Here is a 25,693-nt window from a genome sequence, read left to right as displayed (position 1 = left end):
AGACTTACAACTGGGTCTTAGGTCCATCCCCTTACCAAAAACCATGCGGCTCATGGGGGTAGCACAGGGTCACAACCACCATTCAGTCCTGGTCTGCCATTAAGTCTCCTGTGCTCTTACTGTGAAAAGCACAAATCTGCCAGGTTGGCAAGAAGACCCTGGGTAACAACTATTCACAAAGAGCAGCACTGGTGTGTACATAGAAATAATTCTGACAACAGCCCATCTGCACACCTGATCATCTCTGTTCAAATTGTTCAAAGTGCAACCTGGGGCTGGGATCTGAAAGACACTAAAGATGGCAGCATATGTGGAATGTAGAAGTCTAAGGTGCACAGAAGTTAGTTAAAGCAGAGCCAGGCACTCACCTATATTAAGGAGCCTTTTCCTGTTAGTGTCCAAGTGTGTGGGGTGATTTCTCACCGGGAAGGCATATTAGTTCTATAGCCTCAGGCACCAGAGGCGATGAGCTCCCTCCTCTTGGACCTGAGTACTTGAAGAGGTTTGGAGCTCACATATACTCACAGGTCTATGTGCATAGTGAAGACACAGGTCCTTGACTGCGTTAGAAAATGCACCCTTGTTAGGGTCTTCTAATTCAGTTCTCTAAACCCTCAGCAGGCAAAAGTTGCCCATCCATGGAGACAAATTAAGTCCAGTGCAGACTGCGTGGAGAGTTAAGACAGAAAGACAGCTGTTAGGGGATTCAGTGATAACCATTTTATCTGTTTCCTCTTTACAGAACGCACGTGTACCCCTGTTCAAGTTTCTTGATATCTTCCCCAAAGTTACCTGCCGTCCTCCCAAGGAAGTGATAGACATGGAGCTGACTCCTGAGAGGAGCCACACAGAACCTGCAATGGACCCAGTGGAGTTCTGCAGTGAAGCTTTCCAAAGACCTTACCAGTATTTAAGACGTTTCCATCAAAAGCAGAACCTGGACACGTTTCAGTATGAAAAAGACTCTGTGGAAGGCTCCCCTGAGGAGTGTCTGCAGCACTTCCTCATCTACTGTGGCCTGATAAACCCTTCCTGGTCAGAGCTTCGGAACTTTGCTTGGTTTCTGAACTGTCAGCTCAAAGACTGTGAGGCGTCTGTCTTCTGCAACTCAGCTTTTACTGGAGACACACTTCGGGGCTTTAAGAACTTTGTGGTCACCTTCATGATCTTAATGGCCAGGGATTTCGCCACTCCGACTCTTCACACTTCAGACCAAAGCCCAGGTCAGCAGTCGGTCACCATAGACGAAGTTGCTGAAGAAGACCTAGCTCCCTTCTCTCTTCGAAAGAGGTGGGAGTCAGAGCCCCATCCGTATGTCTTCTTCAATGGTGACCGCATGACCATGACATTCATAGGTTTCCATTTGAACCCTAATAACAATGGCTATGTTGATGCAATCAATCCCTCAAGTGGGAAGGTCATCAAAAAGGACGTCATGACCAAAGAACTGTTTGAGGGGCTGAGGCTTCAGAGAGTGCCCTTCAACATTGACTTTGATAACTTGCCCAGACATGAGAAGCTTGAAAGACTCTGCCTGGCACTAGGTATTGAGTGGCCTAGTGATCCCGATGAAGCATACGAACTTACCACAGACAATATGCTTAAGATCCTGGCCATTGAAATGCGGTTCCGGTGTGGGATCCCAGTTATCATCATGGGAGAGACAGGCTGTGGGAAAACTAGGCTCATCAAGTTTCTTAGCGATCTCAGGCGTGGTAGTGTTGAGGCAGAAACTATGAAGTTGGTGAAGGTCCATGGAGGGACAACACCATCCATGATCTACTCCAAGGTCAAGGATGCTGAGAGAACAGCCTTCTCCAATAAGGCCCAACACAAGCTGGATACCATCTTGTTCTTTGATGAAGCCAACACAACAGAAGCTGTAAGCTGTATCAAAGAGGTCTTGTGTGATCGAACGGTGGATGGCGAGCACCTAAATGAGGACTCTGGCCTGCATATCATTGCTGCCTGCAACCCTTACCGGAAACACTCCCAGGAGATGATCCTCCGCCTGGAGTCAGCAGGTTTGGGATACAGAGTGAGTGCAGAGGAGACTGCAGACAGGCTGGGCTCCATCCCCCTGCGGCAGCTGGTATATCGTGTCCATGCTCTGCCTCCAAGCCTCATTCCTTTGGTATGGGACTTTGGACAGCTGAATGACTCTGCGGAAAAGCTGTACATCCAGCAGATCGTACAGAGACTGGTGGACTCCGTCACGGTGAATGAAAGTGAGACTTGCATGATTACAGATGTACTCTCCACCTCTCAGAGGTTCATGAGGAAGAGGGAGAATGAATGTGGTTTTGTTAGCCTCCGGGATGTGGAGCGCTGTGTGAAAGTTTTCCGGTGGTTTCATGACCACAGTGATATGCTCTTAGACGAGCTTGACGTCTTTCTCCATGGATCCAGTGACAGCACGCATACTTTTGAGAGAGACCCTGTTCTCTGGTCCCTGGTGATGGCCATTGGGGTATGCTACCATGCCTCTTTAGAAGAGAAAGCATCCTACCGCACAGCCATTGCCAGGTGCTTTCCCAAACCATACAATGACAGCAAGGTCATCCTTGATGAGATCACACATGTACAGGATCTTTTTCTGAGTGGGGCACCCATAAGGACCAACATAGCCAGGAACTTGGCTTTGAAGGAGAATGTCTTCATGATGGTAATCTGTATTGAGCTTAAGATTCCCCTTTTCCTAGTGGGGAAGCCCGGCAGCTCCAAATCCCTTGCTAAGATCATTGTGGCAGATGCCATGCAGGGGCAGGCTGCCTTCTCTGATCTCTTTCGCTGCCTGAAACAGGTCCACCTGGTGTCATTCCAGTGCAGCCCCCATTCCACCCCCCAAGGTATCATCAGCACCTTCAAACAGTGTGCTCGATTCCAGCAGGGTAAAGACCTGGAGCAGTATGTCTCAGTGGTGGTGTTGGATGAGGTTGGGCTGGCTGAAGACTCACCCAAAATGCCCCTGAAGACTCTGCACCCCCTACTGGAAGATGGGTGCATTGAAGATGATCCTGCCCCATACAAAAAAGTTGGCTTTGTTGGCATTTCCAACTGGGCTCTAGATCCTGCCAAGATGAACCGAGGTATCTTTGTGTCGCGTGGCAGTCCCAATGAGAAAGAGCTCATAGAGAGTGCTGAGGGGATCTGCTCTTCCGACAGGCTGGTTCAGGACAGAATCCGCGGGTATTTTGCACCCTTTGCCAAGGCCTATGAAACAGTGTGTCAGAAGCAGGATAAGGAGTTCTTTGGGCTTCGTGACTATTACAGCCTCATCAAGATGATCTTTGCCAAAGCCAAGGCTTCTAAAAGGGGGCTTTCCCCACGAGACATCGCTCATGCTGTGCTTCGGAACTTCAGTGGTAAAGACAACATCCAGGCCCTGAGCATCTTTACAGCCAGTCTTCCGGAGGCCAGGCACAAGGAAGAAGTCAGTACTGTGGAACTCATCAAGCAGAACATTAGCACTGGCCTGCAGGCGTCCAGCAGGGGCCTGGACGCCGCTGAGTCCCGCTACTTGCTTGTGCTGACCAGGAACTATGTGGCACTGCAGATCCTCCAGCAGACATTCTTTGAGGGTCAGCAACCAGAGATCATTTTCGGCTCCAGCTTTCCTCAGGACCAGGAATACACCCAGATCTGCAGGAACATTAACCGGGTGAAGATCTGCATGGAGACAGGGAAGATGGTGGTGCTGCTGAATCTGCAGAATCTCTATGAGAGCCTGTATGACGCTCTCAACCAGTACTATGTCTACCTTGGGGGCCAGAAGTATGTGGACCTTGGACTAGGTACGCACCGAGTCAAATGTCGAGTCCACGCTGATTTCCGCCTCATTGTCATTGAGGAGAAAGATGTGGTGTACAAGCAGTTCCCTGTGCCCCTCATCAACCGTCTAGAGAAGCACTACCTGGACATGAACACCGTGCTGCAGGGGTGGCAGAAGGGCATCGTTCAGGAGCTGCAGCAGTGGGCACATGAGTTTGCAGATGTAAAAGCAGACCAGTTCACTGCCAGACACAAGTACAGTCCTGCAGACGTCTTCATCGGCTACCACTCTGATGCCTGTGCCTCTGTGGTGCTACAGGCTATAGAGAGGCAGGGCTGCAGGGATCTGACGGAGGAGCTGTACCAAAAGGTGTCTGAAGAGGCCAAGTCCATCCTGCTGGACTGTGCAACACCAGACGCTGTGGTCCGGCTGAGCGGTTCCACACTGGGCTCGTTCACTGCGAAGCTGCTGTCACAGGAGTATTACTACACCCAGCAGCACAACTCTTTTGTAGACTTCCTCCTGGCCCACCTGTGCATGGCCCATCATGAATGCCGGGCTGTCTTCACAGAGGTGACCGCTTTCCCATAGCCTTACTCTCTGTTCTGTCACCTCAGGGTCCTAGGCTCCTAGGGTCAGGAACGCAAGCTGTGTTTATTTAAGCCAGCATGCAGGGGTGACTTACAGGTAGGATAGCTATGCAGATCTGGACTGGGATCCTCTCAGTGTGCCCAGCTCTGCACAGTTGGACAGTGCGGTTAGCTTAGAAAGGCAGAGCTCTAGCAGGAGGGACCAGGGACATAGGAAGCCTGCTATGCTTGAGATGGGGTGGAGAAAAGGGGACATAGGAATTTCTTTAAGAGGCACCCCGGCCGGGCGTGGTGGCGCACGCCTTTAATCCCAGCACTTGAGAGGCAGAGGCAGGCGGATTTCTGAGTTCGAGGCCAGCCTGGTCTACAGAGTGAGCTCCAGGACAGCCAGGGCTACACAGAGAAACCCTGTCTCGAAAAACCCAAAAAAAAAAAAAAAAAAAAAAAAAAAAGAGGCACCCATGCAAGGATGAAAGCAGTGAGATGAGAGAACCTCTGGGAGAATTCACTGGTAGAACTTGAGTTCTATGCCCTGAGGCTGAGATAGCTGGAAAGATCTCTTGGAGGGCCTCAGTGGCTCCACTAGGAACCTGATCCTTCCTGCCTAGAGGGACACCAGAGGAGAATGTCTAGAAGGGCCTTGGTGACCAACACCAGTGAGACAGAAGGCCATCATGGAAACAGACCAGTTAGAAAGCTTCAGGATCAGTACAGTCAGAGCAGAAAGGCAGATGACATACATCAAGAAAAACTGCAAGTCAGGTGTGGTGGTGCACACCTTTAATCCTAGCACTCAGAAAGAAGGTGGACTTCTGAATTCCAGGCCTGGTCTACAGAGTGAATTTCGAGACAGCCAAGGCTATACAGAAACTTTGCCTTGAAAAAACCAAACCAAACAAACAAACAAAACCAAAGACATGTTTAGGGGGTGGAGAGATGGCTCAATGGTTAGGAGCACGGGCTAATCTTTCAAAAACCTGGGTTCAATTCCCAGAACCCACATGGCAGCTACAAACCAGCTGTAACTCTAGTTTCAAGGGATTCAATGCCTTCTTTTGACCTCTGTGGCCAGTGGGCACAAGTGATGAATACTCATACATGCAGGCACACACACATACACACACATATGCAGGTGCACACACACACATGCAGGCACACACACACATGCAGGCACACACACACATGCAGGCACACGCACATGCAAGCATAGCACACACATACACATGCAGGCACAGCACATACAACATATGCAGGCGCGCACACGCGCACACACACACACACACACACACACACACACACACACACACACGAAAGAAATGGCCAGGTGCGGATGCACAGGCTGATGACTGACTTCATGAAGGGGCAGCAGGCCATAGAGGTGTCTGGAGACAGGGCACTCACTGGTTCCCTCCTGACTGCCTGGGGGCTCTGCTCACAACACCAAAAGTTCAGGAAAGAGGATCAGGTTTGAAGCTGGTAGGATTGGAAATGAGGGAATCAGAAGCTCAGAGGTCAGGGCAGCAGGTGAGAACTGGTCACAGGTGTCAGCACACCCTCAGGATATTGGAGTCTGCAGTGCAGAGAGTGATTCATTGAGAATGATTTGACAGGGGCAAGAGAGACCAGTGGCCAACACCATGTCAACCTGTGGTCTTGACCCCTTTCACAGGGTCACGTGTCAGATAATTTACATTACGATCATAACAGTAGCAAAATTACAGTTATGCAGTATCAACAAACATAATTTTTATGGTTGGAGTCACCACAACATGAGGAGCTGTATTAAAGGGTCACAGCAGTGGGAAGGTCAGAGCCACTGGTTTATAAGGAGTGACATTTGTGATGAGGCCTAAAGTATCCAGACACTACAGAGGGGCCCAAAGCAGGAAGGAGACTAAGTCATCTGTCAGGGCTTATCTCTGCTCTGATGCTTTTTAACGCCTCAGGTCTTTGGAGATACTCTGGGCCTGTGTTTTCTTTCTACACACTGAGCCACGTGCACCCATGATGAGCAGAGCCCAGCCTTCTCATGTTTCTAGGTTCTGTCCTGAGAAGGTGGGCCTCCCCACTGGGTTCTTGCCAACACTCATCTCCCTCTTTGCAGATCACCACTTTCTCGAGACTGCTGACCAGTCATGACTGTGATGTCCTAGAATCTGAGCTGAGAGGACTGGCCTCAAAGCCTATGGTGCTGTCAATACAGCAGTATGACACAGAATATTCATTCCTTAAGGATGTCCGGTGAGGTGCCCTGCTAGCTCCATTCATTAGGTCTTGCCCTTGTCAGGTGCATAGCTGGAGCTGTAACTAGCACTGCATAATGGACTGGAAGGCTGCTTTTCCTGTCTAGGCTTCCCACCCTGCCCCTGTCCCCACTACCCTATTCCTCTCATAAAAGCACCCTGGCATGGTCCTCAGTCTCCTCAGCCTTGCTGGCCATTTAGAATTCTACTGAGTCATCTGCCTATCTGAGCATCTCTCTGCATGCTTTTTCTGTGTGGCCCTGGCCTCGCCCATGCTTCAAGGAATTCCTTTATCCATTTTTCAGGAAGGGGGACCTCACCCACTAATCTATTCCCTTTCTTCTCCAGCTCCTGCTTAATGAACCCAGCCAAGCGTAAAATCCTAGTCATCCAGACAGACTTTGACGATGGCATCCATAGCGCGCAGCTCATAGCCTCTGCCAAGTATGTTTTCAGGGCTTGTCCAGAAACAACACAGGGAACCAACAGTCACTCACAATCCCAGAAAAATCTCTTCCCTGCGAGTAGCACCATATCATGAACAACATGTTAAGAATATTCTCTCTTCATTTCCCCAGATGACTGTATAAATGAAAGGAAAAGCTAGAGTTCTGGGGGACAGCAAGAGAAGCAAGTCCAGTCCCAGCACTCATGTAGAAGCTGGGTGTGGTGATGCACTTTGTGTGGCAATGCACACGTGCAGCCCCAGTGCTGGGGAGGCAGAGCCAGATGTTCCTTGTGCCCAGTGACTAGCAAGTTTAGCCTAACCAGAGAGCCAAGGCCTGCTGAGACTTGAAATCAAGATGGACACTCCTAAGGAATGACAGCTGAGGTTGATCTCTGGATTCTATACTCATGCACACTGCACACGTGCACATGTGCACGCACACACACATACAGGTGGGGGAGGTCACAATATTGTAAAACACAAAAGTGTCAATAGTGATAGAACATTACCAGGATTGTCAACAATATCCCCAACACATGCTTGTAGTCCCTTTTTGATCACTGTTTTCAATTGTATGATATGAATTTATTGCAAATTCAAGGACAATAGCTAGACAGACTGTGTGTGGTGTGAGTGTAATAAGTGTGTGTAATATGTATATAGTTTGTGTGTGTGGCTAGTATTGACCCTCACACGTTAATAAGCCAGTTTCCCACCACTGTGCTACAGTGATAGACCTCTTTATGGAACCATAGGGAGGCCAGAAGCCCCAGTCACAGCAGGGCAAAGCCCAGAAAGCACAAGACTCTATTATTTAGGAAGGAATTCTAATCCGGAGCAGAGAATTCTGGGAGGGGTGGGAAGTGAGCCCACCTCATCCTAGGGGGTGTGAATTGCATCAAGCTCCAAGGACTGGGAGACTGAGATGGCCTCTGTCAGATCACAGGGCACTCACTCACCAGCCAGTTCCCAACACTTGCTTGTTTGCATGGTATTGATTTGTGTTTCTTAAACAGGTATTCTGCCATCAACGAAATCAACAAAACACATGGAACAAAGGACTTCGTCTTTGTTTATTTTGTCACAAAACTGTCTCGAATGGGAAGTGGTACATCATACGTGGGGTTCCATGGAGGTAGGACCACAACACTGCAGAATGTTTTTTTTCTTTTTTAAATAGTATTTGAGGTATTTGTCATGTGATTCTGTGTCTGAAATGAGAATTTGAATTCCAACAATACTGTTGAGTGGCAATTTGATTTCTTACCCAGTCACAGTGAGCTGGGTATGGTGGTTGCACACACTTGTGATCCCAGATTTCGGTAGGTTAAGGCAGGAGGGCTGCAGGTTTAAGGTCAGCCTGGATTATACAAAAAAGACTTCTATCAAAAGCAAAAAAGCAAACAAGCAAGCTTTGGGCACACTGCAGCGGCCTCGGCAATCCCTGTTCTACCTTAGGTGAGCACTGCCTCTACTCCCTGCTTCTATGACATAGGGATTCTGAGATCTTCCCACCCCACCAGCACCACCACACCAGCTTTACCTTCATTTCCCTTTGGTTTTGAGCACTGACTTTGTGGGAGAAATGTTATCTTTATATCACTACCCAGCTCTCTCCTGCTCTGAGGCAGGTGTGTTTCAGAAGTCAGAAATACCAGCACCTCATGCGCCTTTACTAATTATGATGTGGTGACTGCAGTAAGAGGTGAGTGGGGGCCTAGAGTCACCCATGGACCCTTTTTAAGAGATTATTTTAGGTCTTAAACGGTACGTAGGTTGATCTTGTCGACAGATCTTGTGCTTTCTCACATGTGCAAATGCCTAGACTTTGGGATACTGATCACTCCATCAGCAGTGGTGCAATTAAAAATCCAGGTTAGGGGCCTGGAGCAATAGCACAGAGTTAATTAAGAGCTCTGGCTGCTGGTCTAAAGGGCCTGGGTTTGATTCCTAGCACCCATGTGGAGATCAGAATCCTCTGTGTCTGCAGTTCTAGGGGATCTGATACCTTCTTCTGACCTACAAGGACACAGGAACGCACGTGGTGAACATATATACATGTAGTCAAATACTCAAATATGTAAAAATTAATCAATCTTTTTTTAAAAAAAATTCTGGGTTAGCCCAGCTAGATGGCTAAGCAGGTAAAGGCGCTTGCTTTGGAATCTGACCATCTGAGTTTGATTTCCCTTCTGAATGTGCTATATATGGCACATGTGTACACACATACATATACATACACAAAATCATAAACATAAAAACCAGGTTGATATTATATTTTGTTTATAAATGACAAGAAGAAAACGGCTAAGTTATAGAAGATTCCAGTGACTTTGTTCTTCACAGGGCTATGGCGGTCTGTACATATTGATGACCTCCGCAGATCAACAGTTATGGCTTCAGATGTCACCAAACTGCAGAATGTCACTATCAGCCAGTTGTTCAAGCCAGTGGACAAACCTGAGCGTGAGTCACAAGACAGTCATCTGGGGACATGGTGTAGGTGACAGGAGGGAAACACCAGCTGTGATGCTGGATGCACAGCCACTCTGCTATTCCAGGTCCTGACCCTCAGCAGAGTTCACAGCAGTGCGTGAGCCAAGAGGAAGGCTACCCAAGTGTGCCACAGCATGCCATGTTGTGATTCCTTTGCCAGCTTTTAGAGCCCAGGCTAGGGAGTGCCTGAGCCTGGCGTTGGAGCTGATATACAAGACATGTGTTCACTTTACTAGCACCATCACTGCAGATAGGGACAAGGAAGCCTGGCAAGTCCTAAACTGGGTATAAACCCAGACAGTCTGGTCCTGCATGCTGACTTGAACATGTTTGCCTTGCCTTTTGTCTAGCAGAAGATGACCCAGAGGAGGAGATGGAGACAGAGACCAGCAAGTCCGGGAAAGTGGCAGAGGAACAGATGGAAGTGGAAGGTTCAGAGGAGATGAAAAAGGCCTCTGACCCAGGAGGCTGTGATGTGAGTCCTGCTTTTGCCATTAGCTAAGAGAGACGCTTGAGCTGCATTTTTGACCTCTCGCTTGGGAGTTAAAGGAACCCCTGTATTTTATGATTGTGGGAGGAGACAGTGCGGTTAATCTGAGCCCTCTCCTCCTTCCACAATGGATGCATAGGGGAACGATCCCCTCTAAGTTACCCTTCATCCTCGCTTTACTTGCTGAAGCCAGTCATCAGGGAGTATGGTTGGTAGGTTTTTAGTGTAACTTTTGCCAACTTTAACCACCACTTGGGGCCAGATGATTGCTAACACAAAACCACCATCTTGTGTGGGTGGCCTAGCCTTTGTTCCGTCTGGAATCAGCACAGTAGAAGTCTGATTGTCTTCCTCCGTGTTCACAGGTCCTAGACACCACCAGACTGGTACGGAGCTGTGTGCAGGGTGCTGTGGGGATGCTCAGAGACCAGAATGAGAGCTGTGCACGCAACATGAGGAGAGTCACCATTCTTCTTGACCTCTTAAATGAAGACAGCACACGCAACGGTGAGCAATGTGCTCCAAGTGCTAAATCATCTACCTAATGTGGACAGGGTGCCCTTACGGGCTTCTTGGGCTTAACAGAAGCAGCAGATAAAGTTGGAATCCATGGTAATCTGTCAGGTTCTTTTATACAACTTGCCTGGCCCAGGGGTAAGCAGTTTGCTCTTGGGTAAGGTGTGTCGAGAGCTATGACAGGCAGCCCAACAACCTAGTGTGAACGAGTAGGACAAAACAGGCCCTGTCTTCACAGCTTCTTTTTTGCGGGAATCTAAGATGCGCCTCCATGTTCTTCTAAACAAGCAAGAAGAGAACCAGGTCCGCAGTTTAAAGGAGTGGGTCACCAGGGAGGCTGCAAATCAGGACGCCCTGCAGGAGGCAGGCACCTTCAGGTACAAGGGTAAAAGAAGCAAGTAGTATGGAGGCCTTTGCACAATGCCAGTGACATACTACTGCTGGTGTGACTCTTACTGACGTGCTCCTGCTGGTGTTAGTTACTCTTAGTGACGTGCTCCTGGTGGTGTGATTCTTAGAGATGTGCTCCTGCTGGTGGGAATCCTCTTGCTGGTGTGACTCTTACTGACATGTTCCTACTGGTGTGACTCTTACTGACATGCCCCTGCTGGTATGACTCTTAGAGATGTACTCGTGCTATTGTTAGTTACTCTTAGTGATCTGCTCTTGCTGGTGGGAATCCTCTTGCTGGTGTGACTCTTAGTGATGTACTCTTGCTGGTGTAAATCTTATATCAAGGATAAGTGCCCAGGTGTTTCTTCCTACACCCCTGGCCTTAACTGCACCTGGATCATGGCTATATGGGGCATTGCTGGTCTTTTATTTAAACTTTTTCTGTAATAAAAATATTCAGAGAAACCCCAAGCTCATCTATTCCTGTGGGATGTGAGTGTTTGCCAATTTGTCATAAGCCACAGAAAGTGATGCTCTCAGAGGCTGTGACCTAAGCTGACAATGACACCTGTTGCTTCAGGTTAACACTATCTACGGCATTAGGAGCCAGGGGAGTACTTTATTGTCTATGGTTCTTTTTCTACAAAACTGACCAATTCCTCTGGTCTTGTGAGGAGTATTAAAGAGCCTATGTTGGAGGGCTGAGGTACCACGGGTCTCTGGAGGACCTCAGGCCCCCACAGGCTTTGTCTTCATTTCTATACTATAGACAGGGGTCCCACCTGGGAGGTGGATCTTATTGGCTTTTGACCCCATTGACTGGGGATGAGTGTTGTGGCACTGGAAGCTGGTGGTGCTGGCTCCTCTCTGTGGGGATTTTCTGTTTTAATTATCTCTTCATTCTCTTTCTTGTTCTTTCCATTATTTGAAGGGATCTGTAAGACCTGATATCAAATCCAGTTGTATTTCTGCTTCCTGTGGCTGCTCATCATCTTGCCAATATGTTTAAAATCCATATACCCCATCTCCCTTTTCTCCACCCCTTTGACCTGGAATTTGGTCTTTGGGATTCGGAGCTAAGTCGGCAGCCTGGGTTCTCAGTGCAGTGCTCATCGCTGCAGCTTTGTCAGTGGCTGCCTCTCACTCTGGTCACTAGAGTGTCCCAGGAACAGCTTACAACTTCCCCATTTTAACATACAGGTGTCCTCTGGATGGCAGGCCTTGAAGCCCACTTGTCTGTCGTGCTGATTGGCTTGAGCTCACCAGCACCCCAAGTTCTGAGTTTCTTTCTTTAAGTCTGCAGTCTGTTGGCAGTGAGGTTCTCCCAGCCTCAGCTCAGCTGTTCCCAGCTTGTTTCCGGCCTTCGCCTCAGACCTTTGTCCTTGTCTCTTCTCGTCACTGTTTTGGGTGTGCTTGTTAAGCCGAGGGATGGCTCTGCCCATTGAGGTGCCTGTTATCTTCCTCAGTAGATACATCTCTTCAATTCTAATTCTCTATATTAGATGCTAACACTGGATACCAATCTTCAAGATTACTTAATAATTCTTATATTTTATTACAATTTCATGATCAATTATAGGCTTAGTTATTCTGTGTGTGTCTCCTTGGCATGGGGCTAGAGGTTGAACTCAAGCCCTGGCTTTGGTAAGCCGCTGCTCTCCCACTGCCTCCCGTCCCAGCTCAGAGCACATGAGCAGCAAATGTTGGTTAATTCACACAGTGACTGGAAATCTCACGTGTGCAGAGCACAGATGCCTCAGAATTATGTCCCAGGAGGTGCTTCCTGACTGACCTTACCTGGAGAGAGCCAACTTTGGGGTTTTGTTTTGTTGCTAGCTGCAGGAAGTCTCTTTCTCAGTGAATCTGGGCATTGTTTTCATTGTTAGTAGAAATGGATGACTGGTTTTGGAAAAAGTTATATATAAAAACAAGCCGGTGCCTTCAGCTTGCTGACGTGTGTTTTGTCACAGCTGTGAGACTAGGTCCCCCCAGCTCAACCTCTAATCCCCTGTGGTCCTGTTCGTAACCCTCTTTCTCTACCACTCCTCCTTCTCCTCTTCCTCCTTCTTCTGTTTTTAATTTTTAAAAAAAAAGCTTAATTTTATGTTTATGAGTGTTCTGCAAGCATGTGCCCCTGTGTACCACCTGCAGATCCCCTAGAACTAGACTTACAGGTGGTTGTGAGCTGCCGTGTGTGTGCTAAGACTCAAATCAGGTTCTGGAAGAGCAGCTCATGCTGTTAACTACTGAGCCGGCTCTCCGGTTGCTTTCCCCATTCTTGAAAATGTTGGAAAGCTCCTGCTCTGGCTTTCATGCGGGGACCTCAGGAAGAGAATGTGGAGGCAGCCATGCATGTCATGGTTACCCTAATCACAGGGGGTTCCCTCTGTCCCTGTTGCAGGCATACCCTTTGGAAGCGGGTCCAAGATGTGGTCACCCCCATCCTGGCGAGCATGATATCTCACATCGATAGAGATGGCAACCTGGAGCTACTGGCCCAGCCAGTTTCACCGGCCTGGGTTCAAGATCTTTGGATGTTTATTTACAGTGATATTAAGTTTCTGAATATCCCTCTTGTGAGTAACACAAGGTTAGTGACTGTCTTGCTTTTATGAAGGGAAGGTCATAACAAAGCAGTTCCTTATTCTCTCTATGCAGGAACCGTCCTTAGGATACCAGGTGCAGCTTGGATGGTCATAGCAGTAGACAATGCTCATTAAACCCGAGAGGTCTTTGGCCACTCTCTACTGTCCCATTTGCCTACTTTGAGAGCACATATGATGGATGGTTCAGGATACTAGAGTCTACTGTGCCAAGATGCTGAGCTTGGCAGAGCCTGTGCTTCGGCTGCCTTCCCTGGGTTGGTCTCTATCCAGGGCCTGACCTGGTGGGGCTCCGGGATATACCTTACTAAAAAGTACATAAAAGAATGGGATATAGAAAAGTGTATAGGTGCAGCATGTGTGGGTACCCACAGAGCCCAGAAGAGGATGTCGGTTCCCTTAGAACTAGAGTTACAAGCAGTTGTGAGCCACCCAATGTAGGTACCAGGAACAGAACTCTAGTCCTCTGGAAGAGCAGCAAGCACTTGTAACTACCAAGCTGTCTCTGCAGCTCTTGACTGAATGGCTGATGAAAGCACTTAAGTATATCGGGCAGCTGATGTTCACGAGACAGGCTTTACGCTTATGGTCAGACTCCTGAGCACAGGGGCAGTCAGACAAGGGCACAGGTAGAAAGGGCACAGAAGGCCTGGTTCTGGCATAGAAAGTTGGGTACCTTACTTGTCTCCTGCTTCCACTTTTTCTTTTGTCTGTAAATAGGGGTTTCCCTTGAGTTCCTTTATAGCAGAATCCCTGACCTAGAAACCCCCTGCTATCCACATGACCCACAACACCATGTCTTTAATGTTTTTATTTTAAAAATGTATTAATTTTATGTGCATCTGCACATAAGTGCACATGCATGTGGAGGCCAAGGGCAGCACCAGCTCTCTTCCTTCATCACTCTACACCTTTCCTTAAGTGGGTGTGTGTGTTTACATAGTTGTTCACAGAGGCGAGAACAACCCTTGGAGCTGGAGCTACATGTGGTTATAATTCATCTGATATGAGTGCTAGGAACTGAATTCGGATTTTCTGGACGAGTAGAATGTGCTCTGAACTGCTGAGCCATCTCACCCCACCCCCACCTTATTTTCTGAGAGTGATTCTCTCACCTGAAGCTTACCTATTGGCTGGACAGCCCAGACTAGGAATTATCCCTCATCTCTGTCTTCTCAGCACTTGGATTTCAAGTGTGGGCAACTACAGCTACTTTTTCAAAAGTGGGTGCTAGGAATCTAAACCCAGCTCCTCATCCTTGCACAGCATGACTTGAACCATCTCCCATCCCCTACCAAGTCTCTCTCCTTGTTTCCTTGCTGTACTGAAATGCTCCTAGCATATCACCCACATAGGCAAGTGCTCCAGTACATACAGAGCCATCCCCCAGCATAGCCTCTCTCTCAGGACTGAGGGCCGTGTCAGTTGTACACAGCCAGCGTCAAGCTCCATCTCACCAGCCATATTCTCATTTGCCTTGCTGCAGGTCCAACAATGAGATGTCTTTCATCCTGGTGCAGAGCCACATGAACCTGCTCAAGGATGCCTGCAATGCTGTCCCTTTTAGCTGGAGGATCAGGGACTACCTGGAGGAGCTCTGGGTGCAGGCTCAGTATATCACAGACTCAGCAGGTAAGGCTACCCCATGGCCACCTCAAGGCAGTGCAGATGAATTAACCTGTTCAAGGCAGAACAGTTTTGGAGGTTTTAGTTTTAATATTCTGCATGTGGAGTAACCTCCAGTATATCATTCCTCCATTTTAAAATTGTTAAAGGGTTGACAATATGGCTCAGTGAGTAAAGGGACCTGCCATCAAGCCTGATAACCTGAGTTCAATCCTTAGGATTAATGTGGTAGGAGAGAACTGATTGCCCAAGTTGTCTCCTGTCATGCTATGGCACATGAGTGCATGTGTAAAATGGTTTTGGAGTGTGTGTGTGTGTGTGAGACAAACAATAACCAGTTCCTTAACTCCCTGCCAAGGCTCCTCCCGGTTTCCAGCCCAGCCCCTTCAAAGGTTTCTCCCAACCGTTCCTCCCTCGGTTCCCAACAGTCTGCTTTTAACACTCCCTTCTCCCAGTTTTCCCAATATCAGCAGCTCCAAACTACAGCTGTTGTATCCTACCTGCTCCTGGCTCATCTGTCTCCTGATAAGTCTTCTGCACCAACTGCCTTCTCTCACTCTGCAAGCCCCTCATCCCTTTTTCTCTGCCTCAGCTGGCTTTTAAAAACCTATCGTGTTCCCAGAAATCCAAGAGAAAACCAACACTGATGGTCTTAGGGACAAACAGTTCTAATAGCTAAGAATTCTTAAAGGGCCAGTTGACCAGCAACTAGGGATGCTTTAAAGAGCCAAGGCACAAAATAAATCATACTACATGCATCTATATGCACAAATACATATAACCATAAATTAAAACTCTGTTGAAGGAGCAAGTCTCTATCAAGGGTTGTAAGTCTGTAGGTGACAAGGATAACCTTGAAAGTGACCTTTAGTCACTGTTTTGGGGCATGACAAAATAGGTCATGTTACATCAGAGAAAGAGTTTGCTTCCTGATGTAGGAAGGTTATTCTCATCTGAGGCTACTAGATAACACAGGTGGCAGCCTTGGGAGATGTCGCTATTGTGGAACTTTATCAGGAAATGCTGGCAACCAGAGCAAAACATCCTCCTCCATATGGAGCCACAAGGTCCTCCTAATCACAAAGTACCCTGATGTCACATGTGAGAGATTTGGCCATTGTCTGTCTAAAAAAAAAAAAAAAAAAATGGTAGCCAAACATCTTGTGAAAAGTTGTTTTCTGCAACAAGTGTCCCTCAGAGCTCACCAGAGGCTGGTGCAGCCACTCGCTGCTGGTCTCAGTTTCCAGGTGTGTATCTGCTGTCTCTCCTGAGGAAGCACCTTCCTGTCCCGTGACTACAGTCCATCTGCCCCTGCTTGTCTAGGGCAGCAGTGACCAGAGCGGTGGGAAGGTGGGGCTCTAGTTGCTGTGACCTCTGACTCCAGCTCAAGGAGCAGCCACATCCTCCTCACCTGGGACTCTAGACGTGCAGCACAGATGCGGCACTCAGTGTTTTCTTCCCTCCGGGCCACCTGGCTGTTTGTGACCTAACTTTAACATTGGTTCTGCCTCTTGTTTTCCCTACCATCTGGACAGTGGCAAACGCCATGTTGTCCCTGGGCTCCAGTTCAGCAAAAGCTGCCACCTCTTCAGCCTGGATATAATGGCTCTTTTTGGAGGCAATAATTTCTGTAGACTTGGTTTCTTCTTGCTCATGCCTCTCTGTCTTCCTCTCTGTAGGATTATCAAAGAAGTTCGTGGAAATCTTCCAGAAAACTCCCTTGGGCATGTTTCTCGCTCAGTTCCCTGTGGCACAGCAGCAGCAACTCCTGCAGAGCTACTTGAAGGACTTCCTGCTCTTGACCATGAAAGTGTCTTCATGGGAGGAGTTAACGGTAGGTATGGAGTCGGGGTTCAGAGTGGAGCTTATATATAATATAGGCAGGAGCACATCCTCCCATCAGACACAGAGCTGCATGGAACACTCAGGGCCAGGCCCTCAAGCCTCCACTCTGTGCCTTTCTAGAACCAAACCTGTGTCCTTTGAAGCTCTAAGATCTTCCCATAGCTGCCAGCATAGTGACATACATCTGTAATCCCAGCACTTGGGAGGTAGAAGCAAGAGGAACAGAAATTCAAGGCCACAGTAAGTTCAGAACCACCCTGAGCTACATGATGTTATGAATGAAATTCACTGGAACAGCTGATGCACTGGGCTCCCTAAAACCTCCCTGCTTCCCTGCATAGGCGCACACTTGAGAGAAAACTACAACTAAAGTGGTCCAAAGTGAATGCAGTGTACCTAGGAATCATTATCAATTAATTTAGCCTGGTTTGATTTGTGAAACTTATAAGCCACCTGGGAATAGAAACAATCTTAGATGCCTAGATATATGGCATCCATTGTCAGTCCCACACTAAGGTAGCAAGTATCATGTGAACAGTTCTCAGTGCCATCTGTACATACTTACTTAGCAAAGCTGATGTCAGTGTGGGTGTGACTGTGAGAGACACTAGGAATTGAACCTAGTCCTTGCCTTGGAAAGGGAGGCTCCAGGGCTGGGGAGATGACTCTGGGGTTGAGAGTGCTCACTGTCTCTCCAGTGGATCTAAGTTTGGTTCCCAACACTCACATCGGGCAGCTCACAAATGCCTGTATCTCTACCTTCAGGGGGATCCAAAACCTTCCTCTGGCCTTGTCTCTTTGGATACCTGTATATATGTGCATGTGTGCGCACACACATAAAAATAAAAAATCTTAAAGTATTAAAATAAAAACTGACTTTAAAAAGAGAGTCAGTGTTCGAAGGCAGAAGCAAAGACATGTTGATCACCTGATGATGGCCCCTCAAACAGTGACCAGAGCATGTCAACACCATCTTCAGTGTGAGCATTGTTTGAAATGGGGGCTGATGCAGGGATGCTCTTGTCAGCTTGGTTTCTAAGAATATGGAATTAGAAACAATTTAATTTTGGAAAAAAAAATAGGAGAGGGACAGCTACATATGGTGTTACACTCCTATAAACCTAGGGTTCAAAAGACCAAGGAAGTATTGTAAGTTCAAAGCTAACCTGCACTACATAGGAAAACTCTGTGCTAAATGTGGTGACACATGACTTCAAGTCCAGTACTCGGGAGGCAGAGGCAGGTAGATCTCTGTGAGTTGAGGCCAGTTTTGATACACATACTAAGTTCCAGGGCAGAGCTACACAGAAAATCTCTGCATAAAAAACAAAACAAAAAAACACCATTTTTTTCCTCAATTCAATAAGAATAAAGGAGGGGACAGATTAAAGTGTGGAGATTTTAATATGAATGCTTGACAACCATTAAAACAATGTTATCTGAATTGTCTAGTGTTCGAGGGGTATTGAAAATGTAACACTGAGTAAAAAATTGGGGAACAAAATGACCCCAGTTGTCTTAGTTAAGGTGTCTGTTGCTGCAGCGGACACCATGACCAGAATGCAATGGGGCAATGGGGAGGTTTACTTGGTTCACGTCTCCATCTCATTACTCATCACTGAATAATGAAGTCAGGACAGGAACTCAAACCATGCAGAAGCCACCGAGAGGTGCCACTTACTGGCTTGCTCTGCCTGCTTTGATATAGCACCAAGGACCACCAGCCCAGGGGTGACACTGCCCACAGCAGGTTGGGCCCACTCCAAGCAATCACTAATTAAGAAATGTCCTACAGCTGGATCATTTTTTTTGGTGTGTGTGTGTGTGTGTGTGTGTGTGTGTGTGTGTGTGTGTGTGTGGTTTTTTGAGACAGGGTTTCTCTGTGTAGCCCTGGCTGGCTGTCCTGGAACTCACTCTGTAGACCAGGCTGGCCTTGAACTCAGAAATCCACCTGCCTCTGCCTCCCAAGTGCTGGGATTAAAGGCGTGCGCCACCACCACCCGGCCTACAGCTGGATTTTATACAGGAATTTTCTCCTCCTTTCATATAATTCTAGCTTGTGTCAAGTTGACACAAGACTAGACAACACACCAGTTTAGGGTGCCAGTGGGGAAAGCGCTCATAAGGTCCCACCAAAAAGCAGTGGGGGGGGGGTTCAATTTTCTTTTCTACACCTTTGAATGTTTATGATTTTCCATAGGAAATCATGTCTTTATCATGTACAATTATGTACTAAAATTCCTCTGTCTCCAGTTTCTGCAGATGGCCCTGTGGTCCTGCCTCAGTGAGCTCCACGTGGCTTCAGGAACTCCTGAAGAAGGGCTCTCCTTGCCCTGGGTACACCTTGCTTATCAGCACTTCAGGACCCGGCTACAGAACTTCTCCAGAATTTTGACCATCCAGCCCCAGGTTCTGAGCAGCCTCAGTCAAGCAGCAGAGAAGCACAACCTGGCTGGGTCTGAAATGGTATGTGTTCTTTTGGGGAAGGCCACCTGCTGCCCTCAGTGAGAGCTTTAGGTTCCATCCTGGGAGCAGAGGACTTACAGAGCCTTGTTCTAAGTAGATTCTTTACAGGCACATCTGCAAAGCAATGGAGGTGTAGGTTTCAAGCCTGGACCGCAGAACACACTGGGACTTGGGATGCAGGGTGTCTCGGGGGAGGTGGTAGAGAAGAGCATCTTGCTTTGTCACATGCTGGTTCTCCTTGCTGCAGACACTGGATGCATTTGCAGCAATGGCCTGTGCTGAAATCCTCAAGAGAGACATCCTGAAGCCAAGCCCCAAAGTTTGGTTACAGCTCGTGAAGAATCTGTCCACGCCACTGGAGCTTGTCTGTTCAGAAGGGTACTTGCGAGACAGTGGGAGCATGACCAGATCTGTCATCCAGGAGGTCAGGTGAGCAACAGGAGCCTCTCTGCACTTTGCCTGTGCTCACCCCTGGAACCTGCCAAACCCTACAGCATAACTGAGGAAGGTGGGCAGGCCTTTCTGGGACAGGAGTGACATTAACCTCATTCACCTGCTTAACGGTGGATCTCTCTCAAGTGCTGGGTATCTCATTTGATTCTAAAGACCCAGGAAGAAAATGGTCCTGGGAGTGGTAGGAAGTGGGCATGCTGTTACAAAGTAGGCAAAGTAGAAGGGATCCCAGGGACAGGCATGGCAAGGGGCAGGCTGTCAATATCAGGAGACAGTCCTGTGCTGCACTTGCAGGACCAATGTGCACTGAAGCACTGAACTTAAGACAGGTCTTACCTGAGCCTGGTGTGTAGAAGAGTGGGAAGCTTGTCTGCAACACAGTGCTGTGTATGCAGGGCAAGCGCCCTCCAGTTGGCCTAGTCTCTTATCCATTGCTCAGCTCCTGCTCTGTTCTCCCATAGCTCAGGCTCCTCTGTCAGAACTCATTGGGTAACACCCCTCTCTTGACAGAGCCCTGTGGAATCGCATTTTCTCCATTGCCCTCTTTGTGGAGCACGTTCTTCTGGGGACTGAGAGCCAGATTCCTGAGCTGAGTCCGCTGGTAACCACATATGTCTTCTTACTAGACAAAGTAAGTACTGTGCTTAGGTTAAAGTCTGCCCGTCTCTGGGTATTGTGGAGACATGAAACCTCCCTGGCCAGTTTCCTCTGGTTGGTGGATTATTGCTTAGTTCTCTGGCAAGCTTACATAGCTGTGCAAAGGGCAGTGATGTCATGACAGACCACTGCATCCTTGATGGTGGCTATTTGACCATCTCTCAGGTTGCCAAGCCAGGGTTATCACTGAGCATTCAGTTGCAGGAACAGGTATGCCTGGGACTTCTTTGGAAGGAATGAAGAAATTAGCACCCTTACCCTCTAGAGTGCCCATAAAATGACCTAGTGGCTCAGCTCAGGAGGAGAATATGCCATCACCATGGTTGTAACAACAGCCATGAGGAAGGGCAAGGGAACAGGAAACCACTATGCTTCTGCCCCTCCAAACCTTTGATGACACAAGTGAGTGACATTACAGGACACTGTTCTGCAGAAAAAGCTACCATCTCTAAGAATACTGACGGCAGCAGCAGCAGCCACAGCCTCTCAGCAGCGCAAGCTCCATGTCCTTTCTCCCTACACTGTCCTCATCCTTAGGGACTTTCCACGAGGGAAGCCAGTTGGGATGGCCATTGGCTCCACGCAGCTGGTACAGCGCTGGTGGGTGCCATGGGAGGCCGACGGGGAAGCCAGGTTCCAATGAGCACCGTGAAGTACTTGAGCAATGCAGAAGCTCATTTCTCAACTCGTAACAGAACGGGCTTTAGCAGCCTCAAACCAGCTCCCAGAAGCCAAGTGTGCATGCAGGGTTCTTCGGTCTTGTCTCTTTGTCATCTTTAATTGACACCTTCCACCCGGAAATCTTAGGAAGTTCTTTCCTGGTACCACAGCCCATGGGATATTGAGTGTATTGTACTGTCTTCAATCTCATCTTTGCTGTGAGGCTGGTTCCCACTACCCTGCTGGAAGTGTCAGAAGGAATCTGTGGGTAGATAAAGGGCCTCAGATCTCATCTCCCACTAAGGTGGGAAGGAAAACTGTGTTGTGTGTTGCAAAAGCCACCTCTCATCATCGAGCTGACCCTGGCCAGGGGTCAACAGTCATGAGGCCCCCAGCATCATCCAACGAGCACTGTTATAAAATTCAGAAAATAGCCAACACATACTTAAAAGTTTTTTTCACTTAGCTTGATAATTTGAGTTTACACAGATAGAAAAATAAGATACTGTAATTTAAAATATTTTACTTTTTCCAATCATTTTATTTTATTCCATTAATTAATTTATTTATTTGTTGAGAGCCACACTGCCCCACGCTTGGGGGCCAAAATGTCTCGAACCACTCTGTCAGTGTTGGAACCCACACTGCCAAAAGGCTTGGGGGCTAAACTGTTAGAGCCTACACTGCCCCAAGCTGCTCCAGTCCAAGGGTCGGGGTTCAGCAAGAGAGAGAGTGAGGACAGATGCAAAGAATAGAGACCAGACAGAGTGTGATTCAATCCCGTTTATTCTTCAGTCTCTCTTCTTCTCTCCAAGTCCTTAGTTCCTAATACCAAGTCTCACTCTGGTCCCTAGTTCCTAGCACCAAGTCTCAGGTCCTGATCCTACTTCAGCTGTAATAAGTCTCAAGTCCTTATTGCTAGTCTTAGTTGCTAGTCTCTTTCCCAGTTCCAAGTTACTTGCCTCAAGTCTCAAGTCCTCTTCCAAGTACAAGTGTCTAATAATTTCTTCTGTCTGCCTCTTGCCTTTTATATGTCTCACTTCTAAGCCACACCTTTAAGTCACGCCTTTAAGTCTCACACACCCAAGGGAAAATCCTGGGTATCTAAAACAAGATGTTATCAGAGTGTGATCAGTTGTTGTAGGCTATTGTAAACAAGTCTCTTGTCAGGGTATATGGCTCAAGATGGCTGCACGGATGATAGCCGCCTTCTGTCAGCTCCCCACATTTATTCACTGAGAAACTTAAAATCTTTGTTTTTAAAGTACATTAACTATAGGAACTTTCTTCTTGGTTTTTGTTTTTTTAAGATGAGGTCTCACTATGTAGCTCTGGCTGTCCTGGAACTCAGTATGTAAATCAGGCTGTCTTGGAACTTGCATGGGTGTTTTGCCTGCATGTATGCCTGACATCCAGGGAAGCAGGCCAGAGTATCAGATCCCCTGTGAGCTGCCATGTTGGTAATGAGAATCAAACCAGGATCCTCTGGAAGAGCAGCCAGTGTTCTTAGCGGATCCAGCCCCTGAAAGTGTGGGAACTTCCTAAGGCAAGCATCCAAAGAGCCTTGTGCTGCTCTTTTGAGGTCAGGACTGCGTGTCAGCAGCCACGGAGACAGTGGGTACTGGGCCACTCTCCGACACCTGAGGGCTTTGCACCTGCACCGTGGACCCTTACTACTCACTACTGCCCTTTTCCCTCAGTGTCTTGAGGAGGACTCTAACCTCAAAGCCCACAGGCCGTTTGTGGCTGTGATGACCACACTCTGTAACTGCAAGGACAAGGCCAGCAAGAAGCTCAGCAGGTAAGATGTGTAGTTTAAGACTTTGAGATTACCTGGATTTGGGGTGGAAGGAACTGCTTCTTGTAGCCAGCATTTCTACTCAGGAATTGATCACTTTCTTGGGTTCTAGGTTTGGTATTCAGCCGTGTTTAATCTGCCAGGGAGATGCACAGGATCCCATCTGTCTGCCCTGTGATCATGTGTATTGTCTACTTTGCATTCAAACCTGGCTTATCCCAGGACAAATGATGTGCCCCTACTGCAAAACTGACTTGCCAGACAAGTTCTCACCAGCTGTTTCCCAGAACCACAGGTAAAGCACCCTTTCTCTTAAGAAAGCTTCCTCTGGGTTTTTTTTTTTTTTTTTGGTTTTTTTTTTTTTTTTTTTTTTTTTTTTTTTTTTTGGTTTTTCGAGACAAGGTTTCTCTGTGTAGCCCTGGCTGTCCTGGAACTCACTCTGTAGATCAGGCTGGCCTCGAACTCAGAAATCCGCCTACCTCTGCCTCCAAAGTGCTGGGATTAAAGGTATGCACCACCACTGCCCAGCCCTCTTTTTCTTTCCAACATGGTCTTTGGAGATGCCAGCTCTTTGGTCATCATTCCTTGGGTGTAAGGGCTGGTTTCAGAGAACTTCCATAAGCAATCCTAGAAGCAAGACTTCCTGGACATCTGCCTCATAATCCCTTTCCCAAATAAGACAGGCACCAACATTGAGACAGCAAATGTAGGAGATAAGCCAGTAAGTCACAAAGTCCTTGGAAGAAAACCACACATGTGGGTGCAGCTTGGCGTCTTTTAGTGGGGAGGAAGAAAACCACACGTGTGGGTGCAGCTTGGCGTCTTTTAGTGGGGAGGAAGAAAACCACACGTGTGGGTGCAGCTTGGCGTCTTTTAGTGGGGAGGAAGAAAACCACACGTGTGGGTGCAGCTTGGCGTCTTTTAGTGGGGAGGGCTGGCACGGTGCTGGAGGTAGAACTGAGACTCGGCATGTCCCCTGCCACTCACTCACCCCTGCCCATCACTGCCTTCTTTGTATGTATATGTATGTGTTCATGTGAGTGTGTGGGCACATGTATGTAAATGAGTGTCTGTGTCTACACGCCACATACAAAGTATCCTTCTTCATCACTCTAACTCATATTTCGGGAGAGGGACCTCAGTAACCCTGCAGCTCATCTCTGCCTGGCTGACTAGCCAGTGAGGTCTAGGAATCCTCCTCCTCATCCCCACACACCCTCATGCTGAGATACAGGTGCAAGGGCAGTACTGATGGGACCATCTCCCAGACACTCATCTGTGTGAACACAGCCTCAGCTGCTGCCTGAGGATGAAGGCGGATCTGACCCAGCTTTGAGGAGATGGAGGGGCAGAGCCTCAGCAGCCCTAACTGTGTCCCATTTTATTGCCCATGCTCTAGGACATCCAACGGTCCAGACAATGATAGTGTCCTAGAAGTGGTCCTGTTGTAGTCTGGAGACCAGTTCTGATCATTGTTAAGTTCATCTCATTTGTCGACTCAAAATCAAAATGGAAAAACAAAACAAAAAAACACAGCCCAGTTTTAATCCTAGCAGTTAGGAGGCTGATGTAGAATTGTGGAGTTCAAGGTCAAACAAACCTTGATATTTAAACCAAAATACTATCCAAACATCCCTTCCCTCTGCCTGGAAGTATTGGGGAACAACACATTCTACAGTTCTTTTGTCACAAGTTCTCCTCCCTCCTAAGGAAAGCCATTGAGAAGCACGCCCAGTTCCGGCACATGTGCAACAGCTTCTTTGTGGACCTCGTTTCTACCATGTGCTTCAAGGATAACACTCCCCCTCAGAAGAGTGTGATTGATACACTGTTGTCCTTGCTCTTCATACAAAAAGAGCTGCTTAGAGATGCTTCCCAAAGTGAGTTCCCTTCTTCCCATGAAGGTAAAAAACAGAGTCTGGGCTCAGCTTTGTACCATGATACAAACTATAGTCCCCTTCTCTCTCTGGCTGCAGAACATCGTGAACACACGAAGTCTCTGTCTCCATTTGATGATGTTGTTGACAAGACTCCTGTCATCCGCTCTGTGGTATTAAAACTGCTTCTCAAGTACAGGTCTGTAGTAAGAATTTTGGTTTCTTGAAAAATACAGAAATAGTACGGAAATGTTTTCATTTTACTCCCAGGTGTGGGATGTGAGGCTGCTTCAGACTGTCCACAGCAGCTGACTATGATTTGCCTCGTGCTCTAGCAGGGGCAGGGTTTTGCCAGCTGCATATAGTTTCTGCAATTGTCTGACATTTGGAATTCTGGGGGCTCTTCTGGGTATATTTAAATGCTTAAGCCCTGAGAGGGTGGGCTGTGGGTTGTTGGTTGTTTGCTACGTAGTCTTGCTCAAAGAAACAAAAAGAAATTAGATATCCTGATAGCAAAGATCAAACTTGCCCCAAGAAACTCAATGCTCCTAATCACCAGGAAGTAGTTTAATGATAACATCGTTCCCTTTCCCTTCTATGATCTGGGAGCTCCTCTTTGGTCTGGAGAAGCTTTCTGGATAAGCAAACACAGTTTACTTGAAGCTTGTGTGCTTATAGTTTCCCCCATGGGCCCATGAGTATGGCCCCAGTAGCAAGTGATAGTTAGCAAGAAACCATGGTGTGGTTCTGGCCCCAGACC

The 25,693-nt window shown here is 47.8% G+C and overlaps 1 protein-coding gene and 1 long non-coding RNA gene across 8 annotated transcripts in view; one reads left to right on the top strand and one right to left on the bottom strand.

Moving 5' to 3' along the window:
* LOC143442584 (uncharacterized) overlaps window positions 1–25,693 on the bottom strand; it is an 82,071-nt gene that overhangs the window by 28,499 nt on the left and 27,879 nt on the right. Inside the window, exon 3 of one of the 2 annotated variants that reach the window (XR_013110856.1) lies at window positions 3,203–4,401. The exons of the other annotated variant lie outside the window; for it this stretch is intronic. This is a non-coding gene — a long non-coding RNA (uncharacterized LOC143442584). Of the gene's footprint in view, window positions 1–3,202; window positions 4,402–25,693 lie in introns of those variants that run through there. 2 annotated transcript variants of the gene reach the window in all.
* Rnf213 (ring finger protein 213) overlaps window positions 1–25,693 on the top strand; it is a 106,763-nt gene that overhangs the window by 57,276 nt on the left and 23,794 nt on the right. For 4 of the 6 annotated variants that reach the window (XM_076935355.1, XM_076935353.1, XM_076935357.1 and 1 more), the window contains 18 exons: window positions 743–4,345; window positions 6,467–6,603; window positions 6,954–7,049; window positions 8,070–8,188; window positions 9,400–9,519; window positions 9,900–10,024; window positions 10,405–10,546; window positions 10,794–10,932; window positions 13,350–13,538; window positions 15,038–15,183; window positions 16,857–17,011; window positions 19,276–19,488; window positions 19,736–19,917; window positions 20,452–20,572; window positions 22,959–23,059; window positions 23,169–23,351; window positions 24,767–24,936; window positions 25,033–25,132. In XM_076935355.1, the coding sequence (XP_076791470.1) occupies window positions 743–4,345; window positions 6,467–6,603; window positions 6,954–7,049; window positions 8,070–8,188; window positions 9,400–9,519; window positions 9,900–10,024; window positions 10,405–10,546; window positions 10,794–10,932; window positions 13,350–13,538; window positions 15,038–15,183; window positions 16,857–17,011; window positions 19,276–19,488; window positions 19,736–19,917; window positions 20,452–20,572; window positions 22,959–23,059; window positions 23,169–23,351; window positions 24,767–24,936; window positions 25,033–25,132 (6,041 nt within the window). The remainder of the gene's footprint in view (window positions 1–742; window positions 4,346–6,466; window positions 6,604–6,953; window positions 7,050–8,069; window positions 8,189–9,399; window positions 9,520–9,899; window positions 10,025–10,404; window positions 10,547–10,793; window positions 10,933–13,349; window positions 13,539–15,037; window positions 15,184–16,856; window positions 17,012–19,275; window positions 19,489–19,735; window positions 19,918–20,451; window positions 20,573–22,958; window positions 23,060–23,168; window positions 23,352–24,766; window positions 24,937–25,032; window positions 25,133–25,693) is intronic. The other 2 variants (XM_076935354.1, XM_076935358.1) reach the window with 1 other exon arrangement.

This window comes from Arvicanthis niloticus, chromosome 6 (genome assembly GCF_011762505.2).
Source record: "Arvicanthis niloticus isolate mArvNil1 chromosome 6, mArvNil1.pat.X, whole genome shotgun sequence".
Classification (NCBI taxonomy): domain Eukaryota; kingdom Metazoa; phylum Chordata; class Mammalia; order Rodentia; family Muridae; genus Arvicanthis; species Arvicanthis niloticus.
This window is presented reverse-complemented; position numbering and strand designations above follow the sequence as displayed.